Source organism: Colletotrichum lupini, chromosome 8, assembly GCF_023278565.1.
Source record: "Colletotrichum lupini chromosome 8, complete sequence".
In the NCBI taxonomy this organism is placed as follows: Eukaryota; Fungi; Ascomycota; class Sordariomycetes; order Glomerellales; family Glomerellaceae; genus Colletotrichum; species Colletotrichum lupini.
In genome coordinates this window covers 1,877,605-1,899,486 of record NC_064681.1, presented here as the reverse complement: position 1 = coordinate 1,899,486, position 21,882 = coordinate 1,877,605, and the positions used below count along the sequence as shown (strand labels likewise).

The window sequence follows — 21,882 nt, the reverse complement described above, 5'->3', positions numbered from 1 at the left end:
GCGAGGTGGGTTTTTAGTGTTACCACTGCATTGGAGTCCATGTTTGGTTTGGCCGCCGTCTGGTCTTTTTGTGGTGGGTTCCTACGTAGTATGTCTTTTGCGCCTTGCCCCGTCTCTGGCCCGGTCTCTTTCCTGCTGCCCACGCCTCTGTTGTGTCTGCACTGCGTACGGATAGTGTACGGACACCCTGTGCTGTGCTGTGCTGTGTTGTGGTGCCGTTTCTTCTTGGTACGGATACAGACACAGATACGTCGCTGCATCTTGCATCAAGTTCGCCAAATTGACCGACCGGCCGACCGACCGGGCATACAGAGAACATGGAGCATGGGGCGTGAACATCAACATGTGGTGCGCTGCACCGGGCGTGGATGAGGACAGCTGCAAAGTCTGGGACCGAACTAGCATTGGCGTTGGTGAGTGGACTGGATTGGTCGTGTCATGGAGCTGCAACCCGACGCAAGACGCAACCTGCAAGAGAAGAAAGAGGCAGAGCCATCGGTAATGAGAGAGCAAGGCCTGCTAGGGACCTACCCTACGGTAGATAGAGTAATGTTGCAAGAGGACCTAGTTGCAGACAGCCCGGAGAGGAGGTATGTGTACCCGTACCTCACACAGTAAGGTAGTGTAAAGGTACATTTACGAATAGAGAATGGAAGACGAGACTCAGAGTCCAGAAGCCACCACCCCCCCAATGGAAGTCACCAAGGAAAACCAAACCAAAGCCTGGCACCTGCCTTTCCACCCAGCACTAGCCCTTCTCGACTCTAGCCTCCCTCAACCTTGCCTCTTAGCTCGCTGCACCTTGTTTTCCCACTTTTTCCCACACTTCCTTTCAACCACCTCTTCCCCGTCAACTTACCTTGCTTTCCCGTCCTTCTTCTTCCTCGTCTTCCCCCTTCTTACACCACACCCTCTCTCCCAGGCCGACTCATTCCGAACAACTTGAACAGTTCGTTCGTGATCCGACTCCTGCTCTCTTTCTCGCCCGTCCCACAAAAAGGTCACGGCAAGAAGAGGACAAACGCCGTCTTGCGAAGGATCTTGCTTTCGCCAGCACTCACATCTCGACTTTCCCGCTTCGCTGTAACCGCCGACGATCGACGCCCAGTTAATCGCCTCAGGTCCCTGGTCCCATCTGTCTAAGACTGCACGTACCAACATCGCTCAACCACACAGCACCATTTCTCCCACCCATCTTCGCATTACACCTCACCCACGCCACCCGTACACTCGACTTGTTACAAAACGACAAACCGACTTCTCGTTTCCCTCAAATACAATTGTCCCTCTCGCAAACCTACCACAACAGCAGCAATCCGGTCCTGTTCATTTGGATTTTAGTGCACTGCAGATCCTACCGTCTATCCCCAGAGCAGCCCACAATTGACCCAGGGATCCCACGTTCTCGCAATCGATCCGACTTAAACACAAACCTGCAACTACATCGCTAAACATGAGTTCGCCAGCACAGGCCGGGCCTTCGGTCCCGAAGGAGAAGAAGGGTTTGGGCAAGATTCTGTCTCGCGCCAAAACTGTCTTCAAGAGAGGCGATAGCTCCAAGCGCATGTCGACCCTGTCTACCACTGGACAGCAGTCTGCTGCGCAAGCCGCTACCCCTGGGTAAGCAAGATATTTCGCATGCTTTGTTATCTTCAACTCTTTTTTGGTGTTACGGTACCCTGCCTGCTTTACCTATCTAACGTGCATACAGCCCATCCACCGCTGCCCCTGCGACCGAGCAACCTGCCGCTGCCACCACCACCAAGGAGACCGCCAAGGACACCACCAAGAAGGAGGCCCCCAAGAGCAAGTACGAGGATCTCGAGGGCGTCACCAGGGTTCCCCGATCCGAGCTGTTTGAGGAGCGCGCCAGGAAGTTGGGCGAGAGATTCGGCCTCGAGATCAAGCAGAGCGAGTGGATCTCTACCGAGGGCACTGCTCTCCGCGTCGAGAAGCCCATTCGTATGCGCGTACACCGAACCTGCCACAAGTGCAATGCTACCTTTGCTGCCGCCAAAGAGTGCCCGGGCTGCCAGCACGTTCGTTGCACCAAGTGCGTCCGCCACCCGCCCAAGCGAACCGAGGCCGAGCGCATCGCCAGCCGGGAGAAGCGGGCCGCCATTCTCAAGGCTCAGAAGGAGAACGCACCCATTGTTCCCGACTACTCTTACGACGCCAAGAACGCAAAGGACATTGTCCTCAAGCGCCCCAGCAAGACCGGAGGACAGGATCTCATTTACAAGAAGCCGCGTCAGAGGGTCAGGAGAACTTGTCACGAGTGCCAGACGCTGTTCACTGCTGGTAGCAAGACATGCTCCAAGTGCAGCCACAACCGCTGCACTGATTGTCCCAGAGACCCGTATGTTGCACCATTCCGTGTGTCGAGACTGACAGCTAACATTTTATCAGGCCCAAGAAGGACAAGTATCCGTTTGGTTACCCTGGCGACGAATTTGGTCCGAATGCTGTGCCGCATCATGAATGCCATAAGTGCAAGACGATATACCCTGGAGGTGTGGAAGATGGAACCGCATGCAAGAAATGTCAGCATGAGAAGTGTGTCGACTGTTCTCGTCTGAAGCCACGCAAGGTCGAACCCGAGCCAGACCCAGAGATACTCAAGAGCATACAGGCCAAGATCGAGAGTCTAAAACTCAAGTGACGACACAGCCAGCCATGACTTTTTTACACCGTCCGACTTGATTGAGTTGGATTGGAGGCTCTTGGATTTGGCGGAGTGGTGGATCTCTACTAGCGAGCCTACGGCATTTACTGGTCAACCTCCATCTCTACGGCGCTTCACAAGTCCTTCATCCGATTTATTCATGTCGCACATGCATTCAACATCTTTTTCTTTCTTGCACTACAACGACACTACACGACTATCCACCACCATCATCATCTGCATCACATCATACCTTTTATTCCGCCGCTGCCATACATACCCCTCTGTCTTGACCACCAGTCAGAGGGATGACGATGAACAAGAAGCATTCACGCACCATGCGATCACGACCCAGCATTGTCTCGACCAAACAAAAGTACCTTTTACTGCCGAGCGAAGCGACCTTTACCTACTGCATACAACTAGCCTGTTTCGAAGAGAAAAGAAAGAAAGAATTGAGGGAGAGGAGACGTACCCTGACGCACCTGGATTGGGAGGAGGGGGTGGATCAGGCCATAATCGCGGAAGACGGGACGAATCGGAGTCTGGCGGCTTGGAATGAAGCAGAGGAGTTGCATTGCAGCGACAAAGAACAGAGCAGTAATACTAGGCGTACGGACCAGAACCGACAAGACGGGTCCAATCAGGGTGGGCGGATTAGCCTACAAGCGGAAAGCGAATTATTCTCCTTTCATCTCATCATCACCTTCTTGCCATCTCTCACGAATCATCATTTACTCATACTACTACCACTTGGTACTTTTTATCAAAGTATACCCAAAGAACGGGCTTCCGACCCCAAACCTTGGCTTTTGGATAGGCTATTGTCCCTTTTTCCCCAATTGTGTCATATGAGACTGTGATCGACCTATTACCGTGAAATGTCCGAGAACGTATCATCGGCCCGAATCTTCGGGGTGGTCCTACACTAAGAGAATAATCTCATCTGACCTTTTTCTTCCTTCTAGCGGTAGTTGACGAAGACTGAGTCGTGGTTTTCCCTCCCCCGACGATGTCACTTGGTGTAACGTAACCTGTGGGATGTCTTAATTCCAAAACTGTCAAGACGTGCCGAGGTGCCAAAAAAGCAAGTTTGGACAGAAAACGGGATTGTTGGTTCTGATTGAGTTGTCGGCTACCGTGGTACGGGTCTAGACAATTTGCCAAGCACGGACGGACCATTGGAACCCGCTTCAAAACCCGGGAAGTCGGTCGGCAACGGTTTTTCCTTCGAGGTTGATGTGGTGTTGTTGCGTACCTCTCTGTTTTTTTTGGTACCACGAGCCCGTGAGCCCGGGAGGTGGTGGTGGTGGAGGTGGTGGTGCCTTGAAAGGGGGTGGCGGAAGCGGGAATCGGGATCATTGGGTGCGGTGTGATGGAGGGGTGTGTGTGTGTGGGTGTTCCATTGGGGGTTTGGTTGGCGGGCGGTGTCCGTTTGTGAGGGCGGATTGGATACGGTTTCTCGGGCTTTTCATTTTCGTGAGAAGAAATTATGGAAGGTTTCTGAAGCTACAATGGCGGGTGGGGTGGTCTTTTTTCTTGATGGGCCTTGGAAAGGGTTTCCGCTGGCTTGGTTGGCTTCGCCATGGTGGTCGCAGAAGATGTATGTTGGTTGGTTGTCAGTTGCAGCTATCTGTACACTACATACTTAGTCTCGTGTGTATGCGGATGGGTTGGGGCGACCTCAGCCGACCCGGCCGCCCCAAAAACCCGTAAATCCGTATGACAGACACCCCTTCTAGAAGGTAAGCTAGAAGAGGGGCCGAGAAGAACCTAGGGGGGCCTAGACAACGTTGTCTTTTTTCAAAGATTCTAGTCGTTGGGTGGGAAAGGGCGGTTATCGTAGGACGAATAAGGGTCCCAGGCATAGAGCGTGCATACAATCTTGGGGTTAGGTTACGGGCTCTGCTCTCCCTGCTGACGTGCGTTGCGTGCGGTTTTGGGGGCCAAAGTTCGTGTCTGCACGTGTACGGGGGTATAGCGTTGCAGAATTATAGGGAGAGGGGGGTTGTGTGTGACTACACCGCAGCAGTAGTAGAGAGTGGAAACGGTTTGTGGTGTGTGTAGTGAAGTCAAGGTAATCCGGTGGCGTTTTTGCTTAGTTTCCCTTTTTCCTAGATTTGTTCGGTCGGTCCTATCCGCCGGGTGTGTGGGTGTGGTGGTGAACCCGTCAGCCCGTTCGTGTGTGTTGCGCGTCTGTCCCCCGTCCGGCAGTTTGGGTTCTGATGGATGGTTGGCTGGTTACGCTGCTGGGGAACCACGGAAAGTTTCTTCTGCTTCTCCCTCCTCCTCCTCCTCCTCCTCGCAACCCCTCCCCTCCTGTCATGGATCGTTCCACTCATTTGGTGGTCTATGTTATGAAACCTAATCTGTGGGTAGATAGCTTAGCTTACGGGATATTCATAGGATGAGGTTCGTTTAAGATGATCTTGAGGGGAGGTGAGTGGCGGGGCTGAAGAGAAGGAGTGTGGCTGGGCCTTCTTCGCTGATTGGGCGGTGTTGTTGTTTCTTGTTAAGATGATGGCGTTTACGTGTGTGTCTGTGTGTACGGAGGTGCGTCCCAATAATCATGGCAATTGCTGCCAAGCCCAACCCCTGCCACAGGCAGGGGAGTCGACAAGGGGCTAGCCAGGGTATATATAAGCGGTAGAATTAGGCCACTACTACCTATTATAATTATTATTAATTTTATAATAAAAAGGCGTTAATTAAGGTTAATTAGTAATCGTTTAGGGTCGTATAGTAGTATTTTTTAGCTTAACGACCCTCTTTATATTTATTACTACCCTCTAAAATAATAATTTATTAAATATAATAAAATATCCTTTTTATTTATTTTCAGATCTATTTTAGTAATAATACTTTTTAGTACTTTTATTAATAATATATTACTTCTACCTAGGACCTAGGCGCCCCCTTTTTAGTAGTTTATTTTTTTATTTATAGTTAATAAGGTTCGATAGGATTAAGGTCGGGCGAATTACTTAGCTAAAAAAGCTTTATAATTTTAAATAGGCTATATATATAATAAATAAAATAATAGTTATAAATAGGCGCCTTATCTTTTTATATAATTAAATTATTAAATAATCCTTTAACCTAAAAGAATAATTTAGGTAATAAGATCTTTTTATAGTATTTATATTAGTTAATTCTACTCTTACCGTTTTATATTAACTTACTTAACTTCGTATTTTAATTAAATTAAGGCTTATAGCTTAGTAAGTTCCGTAAGTTTATTTATTTTATATTATTCTTAAGCTCTTATTATTAATATCGAACGGGCTCGAGCTCTGCGTTAAGCTTAGTAATTTTTATATTAATAACTTTCCTCTTAATAATAATCTTAAGAATTTAATAATCATAAGGCCCTTTTTCGTTATATATAAAATACTCCTAAAATATAAATTTAGAATAATCCTTTTACTTTTTTTATATATACTATTTAATATAAGCCTTATTAGTACGATACTAGAGTTTATAGTTATTATAATAATAATTAAAAGTAATTACTATCTTATTTAACTATATAACCCGCTTTTAGTTATTAAGGGTTTAATATTAATAATTAAAATACTACTTAAATCGCTCTTATTATATCTTTTTTATTAAGCTTAGCTTATAAATTAGTTTAGTTTTATAAAAACTATAATATTAAAAATTTTATTAAATAGTTATAATAAAGATATTAATACCCTTATTCCTTAGTAAGTCTTTAGTTATATTAATATAGTTCTTTTTATACTTATAATAGTCGTAGTAAACCTTATAAATAATAATATCGTTAACCTCTTTAGTCTATTTAGTTAAGTAGTTACTTTAAGGGGTATTTTTATAATAATTAAGCTAAAATAAAAAAATAAAAGCGACTAGGTCGAATCCGGCCTATTTTACGTAAATAAGAACGTTATAAATAATTTAAAATAAAATTCCTAAAGCCTAAAATATCTATTTAGTAATTTACTTAACTAAGCGATTTTAAAAAGTAAGAATTACTACCCTAATGCCTAGATCTAGCTTTTTTTATATTAATATTTTAGTATTTATATTAAAATAAAAATAAAAAGTAACGTAAGTAGTAATATAGTAGTTTTAGTAATTTTAATACCCTCGTTACGATAATTATAAAAAAAGTAGTATATAGGTTAAAATAGTTATTATAAGTAATAGTAGGGGTAGAAAGTAGGTAAAGTGGGCAGGAATAATCTGTGGCCTCTAGTTAGTCGAAATAAGTAGTAATTGTGGGTTAAGGGCTTGGCAGCAATTACTATGACTATTGGGACGCACCTCCGTATGTGTCTGGGATATACTCGTCGACTAGCTGATATCTCGCATTCGAGGTTGTGGATGTTGCGGATCCCAGCTTGGATGTGTGTCACCTACCTATCTCGTCGACTTACTCTTTGAACAGTCAATGTCTCTCAAAGAGGAGTGAAGATGTTACCAACTTGGTCATATCTTGCCGCCCGGCGTATCCGTCTTGGCTTGTTGTCCAAGTAGTATTGGCTAAAGACTCATATGACGATGTGCTCTAGCCAGCTACAGCCTATCAGGCTAGATGATTCACATGGAAATACCAAGAAATGCAAAGGCACGTTCATGTCCGACCAAACACTCCAAAGAACCGGATGATAACATCAAATCCTAACGGCGTCTATGTAGTATTCCTAATCTATACAGGGTTCTGATGCCTGTCTATCCTAACAAGTACCGTCTCATGTTCCTTCGTCAGAAATGAGACACTTCTCTCCTCAGCGACGTCGTAGGCGTCCCGCCTAGGCGCCATCCTCACGTACGGATTGCTCAAACTGGATCACGCTGCCAGGAGGCAGGGCAGGCCCGAAAGTCTCGACGCGGGTCCGCTTCTGGCCAATGTACGCCGTCTTGAACGTGTCGATGCGCTGGTTGAGTCGCTGCTGCACGTCACGCACGATGCCTTTCTGCACCTCAGCAAGAACTTTGGCTTGGCCATCGAGCAGGGGTAGGAGCTTATGCGTGGGGTAGAATCGGCCCTTGAGATCCGGCTCGCGAAGGACAGCGTTCTGCTTGAGGAGCACGCAGCGCCAGCGGTCGCTCGCGGCAAACTTATTGCGGAACGCAATCTCGTCGCGCAGTGGGCGCGGGAGTTTGTCATCCGGTACTGGGATGCCACCCACGGGTTGGTTGTCGCCGGTGATGGGCTGGTATATATCTCCCTTGAAGAATGCATTACCAGGTGAATCGATAGGCGCGGTGCAGATCTCACGGAGGCCGAGGAGTGCGTCGGGGAGATTCGCCGCCGCGGGAGGTACGCCTTGCTCAGCGGAAAGACGCACGCGCAGGACATCACCAAGTTCGATCCGCTCGGCGCCCAGGAAGATACCGTGGTAGTCGATCTTCTTCCCTCCATTGGTCTCGGAAAGTCGGCTGAAAACAGAGAACGACACGCCAACCTTCTGGGCGGCCATCTTGGAGGAGTCGAGTAGCGCAACCTCGCGGCGGTGCGTGTCTTCCGGAGTAATCGTCTGGAAGAAGGCATCCCAATCGACCTCGTCGTAGGCCTTGTTTTGTAGATCCGAAATGCTGACGTTAGGCACCGAAAATGCAAGAAACGGGCGCGTTGTCGCTTCCAGTGTCTGGATGGGCGACTGATTAAAGTTGACATGTGACATTGGGAGAATCTGAAGCTCGGCTTTGTTGGTATTGGGGTTGATAATACCTGTAGCAGCCACGATGCCCAAACGCCAACCTGACGATATCTGGAACCAAACCAGTTCTCCGACGCGGAACAGCGCCGGAGCTACAATTCCACCGTAAGGCGGCGGGTAAGGCAGGAACTGCGGTTGCTGATAGACCGGCGGTGCCGGCGCATGTACCTGAGGTTGAACCTGCTGTTGAGCCTGGGTCGGAGCTGGTGCAGGCTGTTGCTGAACTTGCTGTTGCTGCTGGGTCGGCTGCTGGATTTGTTGCTGGACTGGTTGCTGGACTGGTTGCTGGACTGGTTGCTGGACTGGTTGCTGGACTGGTTGCTGGACTGGTTGCTGGACTGGTTGCTGGACTGGTGTCTGGACTGGTTGCTGGACTTGAGGTTGAACGGGAACCTGTGATGGAGCCTGAGCTTGCGGATGAACAGGAGTTGCCTGGATCGGCTGAGGAGGGTGCTGCTGCTGTTGTTGCTGCTGCTGCTGTTGCTGCACAGGAGGCTTAGGCTGAACTGGGGCTTGCGCCGGGGCGGGGGCTGGCACCGCACGCGAAGGTATCGTCGGTATCGGAACTGGAGTTTCCTTCTTCGCCATTGGGGTAGGCACTGGCACAGGTGTCTCCTTCTTCGCGATGGGAGGCGTTGACGCCGCTGCGGGAGCGGGTATCGGGGACCCCGCAACGCCTGGCGGTATTTGAGGTGTAATCTTGCGCATCTTGGACGGTGGCTGAGTGTTGTTCGCTGTTGGCAGAGGCCGAGGAACATCCGAGACAGTCAAATCCTCCATGTTTGGCATTTCGCGAACGTTGCAGTGAATGCAACGGCAGTCAGTTCGGTCCATCGAGCCGGACAGGAGCCATAGGACATGAAGACCAAATTCCTGCGGGCTCTTGTAAAGCTTCGACTTCACTGGATGCCCCGAGACCCAAAGATGCTTGGACTTTTCGTACAGCCAGTAGCCCCGTGGAAAATGCAGGAGCCAGGGGAGACCCTCTAGGAAGGGTATCAGTGAATGTACTACTTCTCATTTGCGGACGGCGAGCTTACCTGTCGGAGAGAGTTCTTGCTTCAACAAGATTCCCAGCTTTATGCGCCACTCTTGAAATCTTGCGTCATCTTTGTCTAACCGCACCATTTGAGGTTTCGCTCTTGGTACCTTCTCCAGTGCTGTCTTCTTCGCGTTCTTCGCAGCCGTATCGGCAGGGGTTGGCCAGTAACCCGCTCCATTGTCCTGGCCGTCGCTTCGACACACGTTGACAACTGAGTACTCTACTAAGTCGGACATCTTGGGTTGATGTGTGATTGCTCAGATGTCGACGACAGTGAGGTTCGCGCCAGGGCCGAATGAGAGCTCCGATGAGATGAACGGCCGCCTCAGACAGTCCCTAGGTATCCAGAGGCAGCTTGCCAGTGATTCCGTGAGTCAAATTTATGGGGAATTAATAGCTGAGATGACCGCGGGATAAGCTAGATGTGCTAGCACATACTGCGCTTTTGTTGATGAAGTCCGTCGCGAGCTATGAAGTGGATCTGGTCTCGTGGTGGGTTCACTTCGTTCGATGTTGCTCAGGACAGTAGGCACCTGCCCCAATTAGCCTGAGTTGTCGATCCAATTCGAATCCTGTATGGGAGCAGGAAATATTCGGAGATAGCCAAGTACGATCAAAGTGCAATTATTCGCTGTCTGTCGCAAGTATATGTTTGTCGTGAAGTTGAGCTCCTCGAAGTTGAAAGAGGTTGAAGGTTCAAGGAGCTCAGAGGTGAACGTGCACGCCTATTTTCTTAGTCAGCGAGTCCACACCATGCAGAAGGTACCGCGATGGGTCCCTCGCCTAATCCAACCTCCCTTCTCCGGGAAAGGACACGGCCGTGAGGGTTTCTATACACCATATGCCGCTCAACTCCTATTGGGCATTCGGACTCTTCTCACGAAGGCATGTTGAGAATATCCATATGTTTAAAGGTCAGTATAATTGTCAAAATAGCTCGGCGATACTTTGCTTTACACCATTTGTCGTGTTCCTCCTGAGGCCTATTCGGCGAACTGCGCCACACAAGCCAGCCACCGAAGCCATGTGTGCCGTCAAGTCACACTGCCTTACCTTCAAGCAGCACGGAATCACAAGAACTGCAATTGGACCGCCAATGGGTGTTTTTAGAAGGGCAACATCCCTGGTCGACTATTCGGCTCTCAGCACCAGGATTGGATTCAATATCAAATTATAGCTACGAAAGTTCTCTCTAATGTTCAGCGCCATAGCATATAGACTAAAGAGTCGTAATCTTCCTCTTGGGGGTGAATCTGTGGTACTTCGTACTCTGCGTGGTCTTCCTCCGAAACCCCTCTGAGCTTTTCGATACGCTTCCAGTAGAGCTCCTCGGCGTCTTTGAGCAGTCTGTCCGCTTCCAGTTCACGACCAGATATCTGATAGAGAGCCTCTGAAAGCTTGTGCAGACAGCGAGCATGCTCCCCTACCTGGATATCTTTTCGCAATGATGTTATTGCCATCGCGTCTTGGAGGTATTTCCTGGGTGGTGTCAACAAAGGCCACTATATGTTTCCAGAGCTAGACTCACACAGCTCGTTCCACCTCTCCTTCGAGTAGCGCGCAACATCCCATGCGGTAAATTGTAGCCGCGTAGAAGTCCGACGTTCTGGAACTGTTGCCCGTGAGCCATATGCTCTGCGCCTTTTGGAACAAGAGCTCAGCAAGCTTGAAGTCTCCTTCGAACATGGCTAGTCTAGCACGAGCGAACTGACACCTAGGCAAAATGACGAGACATTAGCCGGAGCTGTCCCAAGCACTTAAGATTGAGTCCATTCTCAGAGGTTCAGAACTTACGGTCCCGCCGTCCCCCAAATGACCGGCTTGGTTGTAAGCATGTCCTCTAGGGATTCGTCGATGTCGGTTCTAGCTTCGTCGTACCTCTTCATGTAAGCCAAAGTTCTCCCCTTGCCGTATCTTTGGTTCGGGTGCCAATGAAATTCAACATTCTCAGACTTGGCCCATCGCTTCCAAGAAACCCTGCTGGTTTCCTGCCATTCCAGAGCGGTCTTATACTCGCCTAAGCAGGAGTAAAATGCAGATATGTTGTTCGCCATCCAGCTCAAATTTTGGTGATCTTCTTGAGGAGCCTTCAACTTCATGTTGCGTGCGCTCACCATCACCTCTATTGCCAGGCGATAGTGACCTCGGCGCGCCCACATCTGTGCAATATACGTGTCCGGCGAGGTTAGGTTGTACAGCTCAGGGTCCTGTTCAGGAAGGGTTGCCAAGGCCAGTTTGCCTATTTCGACAAGGTCTTCAAGCTCAGGCCAAGTTTGCTGCTCCAATAGAAACCTAGTGAAGAAGTTAGCTAGCATGAACGTCATCTTGGACAGATGTATGCCGACCGTCCACATTGAGCCCACATCGCGCAGGTCTTCGTGCAAGCGTAGAAACCGGGATTGCGCCTCCTTTCGAGCCTGAAACAATTCTTGAGTTGCAATACGTGCTGTACCCACAGCTGACATTGCTCCCACACATTGTACATCGTTGCCGTTTTGCCGTCTGGCCTCTTTGGGAACACATTTTCCATCAGATGTGATGCCTCTATGAACGACTTTTGCCGGTCTTCTGGCGTCATATAACGTAGGAAGTGAGTCTGGATAAGCCGATGGATGGAGTAAGTTTGGGTCTCCCTGTCTCTCTTAACGAGTGCTAGAGTCAATAGCTCTTCCATTGCCTCTTCAAATCTGCCAGGTACCTGATTAGCAACCACAACGCATGCAACTTAAAGGGGCGTTGTCACCTATCCACATCAAGGAACCAGAGTAAGCTATCAGGCAGATCCTCGGCTTCTTCCAACTCAAATAGCGAATGAGGAATACTGTCAGGAGCGCAGTAGCTAAATGCAGCCAGCAAAGCGGCGCTGTCAGGCTTCAGATTCTGGAATGAAACCTTCCAGACCGCCTCTAAGCCGTCCTTGAAGTTTAGATTGCTTCCGTAATTATCGAGGAGTTGAGAAATTGACCATGACCGACGTTGAATGAGTCCACTCATGTTCGAGATTGCTAGCGCATGACCACTGAGTCTTTCGGACAGACTATATGCAGACTTCGCTTCGTTCGCCAGAAGATCTGCACTAATATGACCAGACAGTAGATGCAAGAGAAACTTGGTACTATTCTCTGTATTCCATGAGGGAACCTCGAGACCTCCACTGGCTGGGTCAAAGGCTAGCGAGTGGTTTCGTGTCGTGATCAATGCTAAGCCCTGGCTACCTGGCAAGGGCCAATTGGCCCGCAGAAGATCAAAACTCTCCACGTTGTCGTACACTATGAGCCATTTGCATTCTATTCACGTTAGTAAAGCCTCGGGATTCGAAGAAGCTTTGACGACTGACCCGTCTGCTGAAGCCAGTCCTTCACGATTAGTCGATTCTCTTCATGCAAGGTTCGTTGGGCTCCAGGGAGGTCTAGTCTCAGAGCAATATCGGTAAAGCTCTGCTGAAACGATATTATGTTCTCAGCGTGGACCCAGAATATCGCAGCGAGGCCTTTCTCCGCCTTCTTTTTTTCGATGTACTTCAAGGCGACATGACTCTTGCCTACACCACCCATGCCATAGAGCGCGAGTGATCGCAGGCCATCGATTCTCTGTTCTCCGAGTTGATGGTCTATTTCCTCGATGACTTCGTCACGGTTGAAGAATCGATTCGTACTGGCAGTGGGTAGCACATAGCAAGGCAACTTGGCCTTGTCAGCGAAGGACCGAGGGGAGAGGGCCAGAAACGACAACATCGTAGCCTGCCTCTGGGATATTTCTGCAATCTTCTCAATCTCTTTCAACGACTCATCAATCTCGGCCTGGGCATTGTCGTATATGACCGTCAAATTGGCCCACGATCCCTGCGCGTGACCTACAAGGAATCAACGAGCGGAACAGTCAGGTTTGCGTAGTCCTAGATCCTACCGTGCGGCGATGAGAGGCTGGCAATGTCTCCAGCATCCCGCAGAAATCTAATAGCATCTGATAGAAACCTTGTCATCGAGACAAATATCTCAAAGCATGCCTCCTTTTCATCCTTTGATGGAGTAGAACTTTGGCCCGCGTGGAGTTGGAAGGTCTGACAGGCTCGGCCCAACCTCTTAAGCATCTGAGTGATTCGCCGCGTTGCCTCTTCGTCGGGTAGAGCAATCTGCGCTGTTGTCAGTACAATCATGGCTTCGACAGTTTGAGGAATTATTAGCTTGCTGTTAGGATTAGCCCAAAAAGGCCCCAGAAGACTTCTGGATTAAGCTTAGGACCGAGTTTTGTGGAAAAGTAATCACTAAAGCTTCTTAGATACACAAAACGTGGCTCGAGCATGCTAATCTCCTGATGAATTTCGTCCATCCCTCCAAGGAATTCCTCTTTGATATCGTCATAATTCCTGAAAATCTTGATTGTTCGACGGTCGTTTGGCTCCATGCGCTCGGTTCCTGACTTCGAGGTAGATGCCCATTGCCGGGCGAAGTGTGCCTCCCTAGAATGTGGTTAGAGTCTGAAACATCGACAGATACCGTATATAAATCAATATACATCTCAGATTGCTCCATGTTGAATGATAAATCCGTAGCTTCTCGATGAGTTTGAGATTATTTCCTCAGGAACGAGGCTGGGAAACGGAACCAAGGGACAAAAAGCTCTCGCTCCTGTGCGGGTTACAGCTCTACATATGTCCCCTCACAATTTCTCGAATGCGGCGCATCCACGTCGACATGCAAAGGCCCAGCGAGGAGTTGATTTGTGATAAAATACAGACCTCCATTTACCTCGTGTAACCACATCTCTTTATTGAACGGCTGCAAAGCCTGGCTAGCCACTTTACACCAGTATGGTAGAACCCATCTTTAAGCTCCACACACCCCTCCAGCTCTGAGTTTAACGAGTCTTCAAGAGTTGTCGATGTGTTCATGTATTCCCTATATAATCTGACAAACATATAATCCCAGATTGCTATTGTTAACATGCCTTTGATGAAGCCTTGATACTGTAGGGTCGAATGGACAGATGCAACTTCGGTCGAGGCCGAAGAGTGCGGGGTTTACGTCCTTCGGATGCAGGCTGCCGTGCATTGCCAAGGTCGGCACCAAATGACATTCCCCTTTTCAGCGAAGAGAGCTTTTGATAGGATAGCCTGATATCGCTTGCAGAAGCTCATGCCACTTCGGTTGTAGGGTGGTGTAGAGCTCGTTGCCCGGCGTAGGCGCTCACGCTCAGCCTGCTTCTGGTGTGCAGCATCGGAACAACCTTTCAGGCATAGATTCTGGCGCGGATTGAACATCAGTAAGCAGTTGATCAATCATGTCAGAGCTCGTTGTCTCATGAGGGCATTTTCTACACACATTGGGCGCCACACATGTTGCCTCGGTGACTGGGTGATGTGTGAGTGCCCGGGGCGCCTTAGATTTCTCTCAAGGCTGAGATAGACGGAAATTGATTGGAATACTTAAGCTTCTGTGGTACCCTGGATTCTTACTTCGTAAGCTTTAGGCACCATAGCAGAGACAAGGAAGTTTCATATGCTTGTTGCTGCCTGCCGCTCCCTATCCAGCTGCGGCTGTCTGTGTCGCGTGGACTGGATGGCTGAGGTCCCCCCGGCTGCCTGAGTAGAGTAAGCTCTCACTCCTTGGCACGTTGAATTCAGTCCTCAGGTTCAAAGTCAATGGTTGGATCAAGTTGAAAGTGGTCGAATAACTGGCTGACGTCTCTTGCCTTCGGACTTCTCGGTCTCAGCCGGTCAGGAGGAAGTGGTATATATCCATAAGTATGGAATGACGTCTTAAACCACATCTTTGGACAACAGTCCCTGAATCATACCTCATTGCTCAACCAGAGCCACAACAATCGACAAGTCTGGAAGTCCACCGTAGCGCGTAACGCGTAACGCAATTGTCCAGCTGCATTGCAGGTAGGTACCGCGACTGGGAATAAGATGTATGCATTAGCCCTAGACTCTTTTTGGTGCGCAAGTAATTGATGCCAAATAGGATGAAGCTGGGGGAAGAATCTTTTCTCAGTAGGATACTACCAAACACTGGACCGAAATTAGAAGTCGACCTGGAGACGCAGGTCCAAGATCGCAACGGGCCGGAAGCATCGCCCTCGTCAACACTTCGCTCCCAAACCTTACAGGCCATCTTTGGTCTTTCAGGAGAAGAAATTAAGAGGTTTCCTGGTATTCAGGCCTACTGCGATCACATCGAGTCCCAAGTCAAACCCCTTACGGACTCCGGATTCTCGCCCATATGGCCGTCTTTATCCAACTCAACAGCATGCACAATAACAGACTGTTGGAAGTTTCTGCATGCAGTAGCTTATAACTTCAAGTCAGCAGAGAAGGACACCAGCATTGAGGACCTCAAAAACCATGTATTATCTTCAGGAGAGAATGTGAGAGAGTCTTCGGACGCCCTCCTTCTTGCGGCCGTCTTCGCTGCCGTATGCTTGTTGACCATGACTCTTCAACCGTCGTTGGATTTCGAACCTTTCGGGGGCCAGATCTGCCTCGCTTGTAGATTTCCAAGCCTTACCGATGAGTCGAGCCCGCAAGGTCAAATCGCCAGGCAGAACTTGAGGGAGGCAAAGCGGCCGATCAAACGAGTTTTCGAGTTATTCGAACACAGCGCGTGGGATGATCAACCGACAAACATGGATCGTTCGATAGGAGAACATGATAGTCTATACGAAGGAAGTCTGAATCTTGAGGTTCTGTTGTTCGGACGTATTAAAATCCAGTGGGTGGACACGCTGAGTGAACATCTCAGGTTCGACCTGGTCAGCCGGCGTCTTTCCATCTTTCGCTTCCCGACATTCTGCGTTCTGTCTGCCCTGCGAAAAGGGGGGAAAGAGACTACTCCTCTGCTCGACAGGTAAGTAAAGCTTGCTGGAGTCAACTATCTAATTGCCTTCCTAACAAGGTCATGGACAGCATCAATGAAGGCTTCAGGCCGACCACTCTTGAAAAGCGATACCAAAATTACGTCACCTTGGAACAAGAAGTCTTGGTCTCCTACCGCCTCCTCTTCGGACAGAGCGCTCGCTCGAGGAATCTCATCAGGTCAGACCTTAAGAAGCTCGAGCAGAGCGGCCAACCGTTCGACAACCTGCTATATACCCTCTGCGGTCCCAAGAAGGAGGCCGACAAACTGCCGCGCAGCATATGGCCGGTGGGCTGTAGAGACTTTGAGCAGGAAAAGCTCCTGGAGAGCGACGTTTACAGCGCCCAGAGCGACTTCCCGCGGTTGGGCTATCGCCTGATCAACCTTCAGAGGTTCAGTCTGCGCCAGAAGCCTCGCCGGTTGACGGACCTGTGGAGGGACCGCAGGAATCCGCTGCAGTGGTATACCTTTTGGGCGGTCCTGTGGGTTGGAGGAGCTGGTATCATATTGGCCATCATACAAACGATCCTTGCGGGGGTTCAAGTTGCCAGGTCGTGAAGGGCTGAATGTTCTAATCCTTTGGCTAGGAAAGTGACCGCGTCCTTCATCCTACTCGATGGAAGTTTTCCAGGCAACGATGGGGAAGAATTTCCTGTTCTGGACTGTGTTGCTCAAACTGGAAATCAAATCTTCGCAAGGAGCATGAAAATCAGGATGACTTATGGGCAAGGTTTTGAGAAGCCTCGTGTGGCTTTATCGACCATTGGGCGTTCACTGCGCAGACGACATCGAAGCTCAGACCAATGAAATCAGAATTGGAGTCAGACATCCCTCCATTCCTCGGCACTTCCCAGACTTCAAATCACCGCGATAATGTAAATGTCTCTCGTAGTAGGCAGGCACTGCCGACTCAAGGGAGTCAAAATGAAGCTTATTCTGACTCGCGGTTGCATCCCTCTTTACCCGCCAGCCACTTGGGTACAGCACCCAGAGATCTGGGTTAAGGACCGTGACGCCCACCACCACCTTTATTCACACAAGAGTTGCGGGCAGTTTCTGAAAGCTACGGATGTAACGACCACGCGTGCACGCACACACACATGCCTATTCTGACAAAATGCGGAAGGCGACGGCGGGATGACTAAACTACGGACTTCGTGACTTGTGGGGAATCGACTGTTCTGGCCCATGAGCTGGCTGGCTCTACACAATCTCTCCAAAGTCGCCTCAACACACACGGTATGGAAGGGGGTTGTATTGGCTTATTTGCTTTCCATGGCATGGCTTGGCCGCTAAATCGTAGTCAATACATCCCCTCCAAAAAGATTTGCGTCGGGATAGCCCTCTGAATCTCCGTGTCATGTAATACACTGAGAAATCCGTCATATCCCTGTGTGACCGTGGCTGGGGGACGGTATCGAATCCGGCGTCTTGCTTGAGCAAGAACAACTGAAGATGTGACCCTGATCGTCGATCATGTCTCTGGCGCTCTCTTACCCCAGATCTAGGCACCCCCAGATCTTGATGATTCAGGACGCGGAGGTTCAAGCCCCGCACCATTGGGCAGTCATCCGGGTCACTATGTCGGCTCGTGAGGAGAGATTGGCGTGGAGGTCCCCTTCCCCCAGCTTAACCTGGTTATCAGCGTGCATGGTCTACAGGGAGATCTTTCGCAGAAAATGAAATCAATACGGGCCTTCGACCCAAGTGGTATCATTCGATCATAACTCGTAAAACTATTGCTTCGGGTACAAATACACATTCACAGGTTTCGCAGGCCCCTCGGACGTATCAGACGCATCAGAACCAACGAGCGGCCACTGGTCGTCCTCGGCGACCTTTCTCGACCCGTCCATATTCAGCTCCCTCAGCTGAATCCCGTTCCCGTCAGCCGTGGGCGTGTACAAGCCGGCGTCATCCGCGACGTAGGGCGTCAGGGAGATCCGCGGCGGATACGTCAAGCTCCTGCCCCTTCCCCCCATCCTCGAAGAAGAAAACGCTTGTGACATCCGGGTGCGGGTGTTGCGTCGCTGCTTATTGTTGCTCATCCTCCTACTATTCCTCTCGCGGAGCCGCCTCGGAACGAGCCGTGCCACCAGGTAATCTCGAAACGTCTTGGTCGTGCCAAAAACGACAAACGTCAGCAGGCTAGCGGACACGCCGGGCAGAAAAAGTATGAGGTCCAGATGCAGTCGTTCCGTGCTGAGGTCCGGGCTCTCGCTCAACGAGTCGCGAGAATTTTGTTTTGCGGATGAAACTTGAAACATAATGGTCACCACCTGAAAGATGCTTTTCGAAGAAGAACGAAAAACCACCCGGTTAGCTTCGTCGACTCCACACTACAGACTTTGAGGCTTGGGGAACCCCCCCATTTGAGGCTGTACTTACGCTAACGCAACGAAAGCTATGCTGAATCGTACAACAAGCCATCGATCGTAGATACTTCGGCGGCGCGTTTCGCTTCCGCTGTCGAAGACGAGCGTGTCGCTGCTTTTCGTGCTGTTGGAGCGTTGACCATATTGGACATTCCAAGAAAGAAGGTTTCGGCGCGTGTGGATGTATTTGACCAAAATAACCATGAGGAGAACTCCGCTGCCGCTCAGACAGAAACCCACTGGCAAAAGGGTTAGATGCAGTTGATGTACAACGGGGTAAGGAGACTTACTGATGCCATCAGCCAACACTAGAAAGGGTACTGTCTGCTTCTGGACAGCCTCGAGTCTTAGAATTCCCATCAAGATCGCGGGTAACAAGATAGCAATGGCTTTTTCGAAGTAGTTTACTCGTTTGCGAGTCGACTTTACGGGCTCCAATTGGAAGATCGATTGCGTGAGAGCAACTGCCCAAAAAAAGGTCAGGGCCGCTTCGACGTTGTAACTGTAAAACTCTAGGAGCTTGTCAGAGAAAGGTATGAAATCTGTTGGCGAATTGGATCTTACGGATATAGAAAAGTACCAGGTCCAGGCCAGTTGACTGGCCGGCGATGGCAAGCTCAGGATTGCCGACGTTGGCGTTTGAATGCTTGAATTGTGCAAGCTTGATGTCTCTCCATCGTACAATTGTGTGAATTTGCTGGGCTACAGAAGCAGCCGTCGACAAACCAGTGAAGTATGATACCAGGGCGACATCTGTTCACAAGAGCGCACGTCAGTATCCTGAATCACTTCCTGGATCCACAAACCATGACTACTCACAGCTAAGGCCTTCACGATGGGCATACACCAGCCATGCCATGAGAACACTGCATGCTAGGCAGAACAAGGAGTAAGAAAGTACTCCTATAGCTGTGCCTAGCTCTTCTTGAGGCAGCTGAATAGCCATATCACCCCCTTGGATGTTGGCCCAGCAGGCCAGACATGAATACGGAGCTGTTGACTGCAGGCAGGGAACAAGGTGACGGGGGACGAGGAGAAAGAAGAAATTAAGAACTGGGGAGCAAGCAACGGCATGGCCATGTTTATCATGCGGCCCTGAGATCGATCCGCCCCCTGCGATCGACGCAAGGTTGTCTCCCCGGACCCGACTCAAGAGTAATGGAAAGGGAACCCAAGATCGGTCGGTTTGGACATAGGCGCCGACGAACCTTGTTCGGTGCTCGCAACGATATGAGGTGTGCTACGCAGGCGCAGGCGGTTAAATGACGAGATGGGACTTCCCAGCATTCCAGAGACAGGGCAAGGGAGTTTGGGCCGACTTGAGAACCGCAAGCCCCCCTACAGCGTATAGCCGGCGGACTAGAAATGTCTTGGCTGGGGATCCTACGAGGGGGTGGTGGCGGGGCCGCTCGGGATGGTAATGAAGAGTTTTACCTTGTTGTAGGGTGGATAATAAAGGTTGAAACACGATAGTGTACGAAGGCGATCTCCAGAACAATATTACAACCAGGTCGAAATGGCTTCGGAGGCTGTCCATTCGGATATGTCATGGCGAGACAGATTGACATTGTGACGGCATTCTAGCTGGCTTCTGGGTGCGATTCTGGCGGCATCTGCCGACCACAGACTCGGTGGCTGCTTGACCCGAGATGAAAACGTTGGACGCCACGCTCCGTCTAATAGAAGACATCACTAGTTTGCGTGGGTTAGGCCGAAGCAGCAGTGCGCAAGCGTCGTCGCAACTGTTGCGGAATACAAGTCCATAGGCCGACCAAGTGTCAAACTAAAGGCTGCTAGAGGGTAAGTGGCATGGCAACGTACGAGTTCGACCGAACTCTCCGCCTCCCATATTGAGACCAACCACAATTGTCGCTGGGGTTGGAGGCAACGATGGCTCGAAACATGTCTGGTAAGTGGAGGCGCGTTCTCGAGGCAAGATTCGTTGCCGACTGAGGGTGTGTGGACTGACGGACGTTGCGGATGGGGTCTCCCGGACCAGCCTCAACCCGGCAGAGGCGACCGGGCCGATGGGAGGCAACATACCGCGTATGGCAACCTCCAACAATGCGATGCCATTGGAATTGATTGGAGGCTGCACTGTTGTCGACAGCGAATTCGAGTCAGTCGGTGGCTGAAAACACAGTTTCCATCTTCTGGAAGACAATCTCCCCTTAAAGGAAGGTCCGAACATGTCAGAGTTTCGACCAGTTCGATACGATGCTCATCATATCATCTCATTGTTGAGCTGAGTTCGATGGCAGGGGAGCATGCCGCCTACCGAGTGCTCGGTGCTTGGGCTCATAGAGGGACAGGGTGAATCCATGAAGGTGATTGGGGCTAGTGGTTTTGTATTAACCTTGGTCCTCCTGAGTCAGAAATGAACACGAAAAAGGCCTTACACCACTGCCCAATCTAGCCCGAGCGACGGACGTGGCTTCGGGTGTTGGACCCAAGAAGGCAAGCAGCGAAATCCTAGTGCTAAACCAAAAAGCAGGTTTAGTCGCGGAGGCGCAGATTGTTGAGATGAAAGGCCGACGGCGTGTGGTGTCAGTCCTGCCATTCCTGCTAGAAGGAAGGTTGCTGAACGTCTGCCGCGACACAATCTTGGATCTAAGGCATATTGAGTCTGCGTAACGGTCGGACCACTCCCACGTGCTGATGAGTGAGCCGGGTCCAATAAAGAGCGAGTGCGAGATCGTCGAGATTGTATTAAAGCTGAACCTTGGAGGGAGCCCGGCGGGTGTGAGTATGATCGGCAGTCACAGCAAAGTGCCGTGTCGTCGGCATGTGGCGTCTTCGTCCTGTAAGCTTGTGAGAGAGAGCAAGGTTCGTTCGCTGGAATGAACTTCAGCTGCTGCCCGAAGGAGCCATGCGCACCATGCACTCTCCAACCTGCTGCCCAGCAAGAAGGTTGGTGTTCAGGGGTTGGAGGATCTGGAACTCCACTCGGAGCGAGGATCCCGTCCAGAATGGACCCAGAGCCACGGAGAGGCCCTGCCCGCTGGCCGATGCGCAGTGCAATTTGGGAAAGGAAGATCTCATTCCAAGAAGATGGAAATTCTCCGGCGAAGTACCGCAGCCTTCTTCCAGCCACTTTGTGGCTCACCAAAGGTCTCCACTTTAACTTCCTCTCAGGTCTCTATGTACTTTTGGTGGAAGGTACGGTGGGGTCCCCAGAAGCTCTGGCTTTCAATTACTGTGTAGTTCTTCACCAGCGAAGCGCGTCCCGGTCGCGTCTAGAGGCATTCCCCCGCGA

General features: G+C 50.1%; 7 protein-coding genes across 7 annotated transcripts; 2 read left to right on the top strand and 5 right to left on the bottom strand.

Moving 5' to 3' along the window:
* Positions 1-81: 81 nt before the first annotated feature.
* CLUP02_15042 (uncharacterized protein) lies at positions 82-519 on the bottom strand (the record flags this gene model as incomplete). Its single annotated transcript, XM_049293966.1, has 1 exon — positions 82-519. A coding segment is annotated over one exon (438 nt), but the record flags the coding sequence as incomplete, so codon positions are not given.
* Positions 520-1,453: 934 nt separating this feature from the next.
* CLUP02_15041 (uncharacterized protein) lies at positions 1,454-2,662 on the top strand (the record flags this gene model as incomplete). Its single annotated transcript, XM_049293965.1, has 3 exons — positions 1,454-1,620; positions 1,712-2,359; positions 2,410-2,662. 3 exons carry the CDS (start codon positions 1,454-1,456, stop codon positions 2,660-2,662), a joined length of 1,068 nt encoding a protein of 355 aa, XP_049151111.1.
* Positions 2,663-7,440: 4,778 nt separating this feature from the next.
* Positions 7,441-9,630, bottom strand: CLUP02_15040 (uncharacterized protein; the record flags this gene model as incomplete). The annotated part of the gene is made up of 2 exons (XM_049293964.1): positions 7,441-9,338; positions 9,393-9,630. 2 exons carry the CDS (start codon positions 9,628-9,630, stop codon positions 7,441-7,443), a joined length of 2,136 nt encoding a protein of 711 aa, XP_049151110.1.
* A 963-nt stretch (positions 9,631-10,593) lies between these two features.
* On the bottom strand, positions 10,594-13,550 carry CLUP02_15039 (uncharacterized protein; the record flags this gene model as incomplete). The annotated part of the gene is made up of 6 exons (XM_049293963.1): positions 10,594-10,873; positions 10,923-11,108; positions 11,189-11,686; positions 12,156-12,663; positions 12,732-13,247; positions 13,301-13,550. 6 exons carry the CDS (start codon positions 13,548-13,550, stop codon positions 10,594-10,596), a joined length of 2,238 nt encoding a protein of 745 aa, XP_049151109.1.
* Positions 13,551-15,361: 1,811 nt separating this feature from the next.
* CLUP02_15038 (uncharacterized protein) lies at positions 15,362-16,809 on the top strand (the record flags this gene model as incomplete). Its single annotated transcript, XM_049293962.1, has 2 exons — positions 15,362-16,242; positions 16,302-16,809. 2 exons carry the CDS (start codon positions 15,362-15,364, stop codon positions 16,807-16,809), a joined length of 1,389 nt encoding a protein of 462 aa, XP_049151108.1.
* A 1,178-nt stretch (positions 16,810-17,987) lies between these two features.
* Positions 17,988-19,572, bottom strand: CLUP02_15037 (uncharacterized protein; the record flags this gene model as incomplete). The annotated part of the gene is made up of 5 exons (XM_049293961.1): positions 17,988-18,508; positions 18,695-18,865; positions 18,917-19,138; positions 19,191-19,379; positions 19,446-19,572. 5 exons carry the CDS (start codon positions 19,570-19,572, stop codon positions 17,988-17,990), a joined length of 1,230 nt encoding a protein of 409 aa, XP_049151107.1.
* Positions 19,573-20,318: 746 nt separating this feature from the next.
* Positions 20,319-21,872, bottom strand: CLUP02_15036 (uncharacterized protein; the record flags this gene model as incomplete). Its single annotated transcript, XM_049293960.1, has 7 exons — positions 20,319-20,368; positions 20,448-20,846; positions 20,905-20,963; positions 21,057-21,271; positions 21,348-21,434; positions 21,504-21,727; positions 21,824-21,872. The coding sequence occupies 7 exons, from the start codon at positions 21,870-21,872 to the stop codon at positions 20,319-20,321; spliced, it is 1,083 nt and encodes a 360-aa protein (XP_049151106.1).
* Between the last annotated feature and the right edge of the window lie 10 nt (positions 21,873-21,882).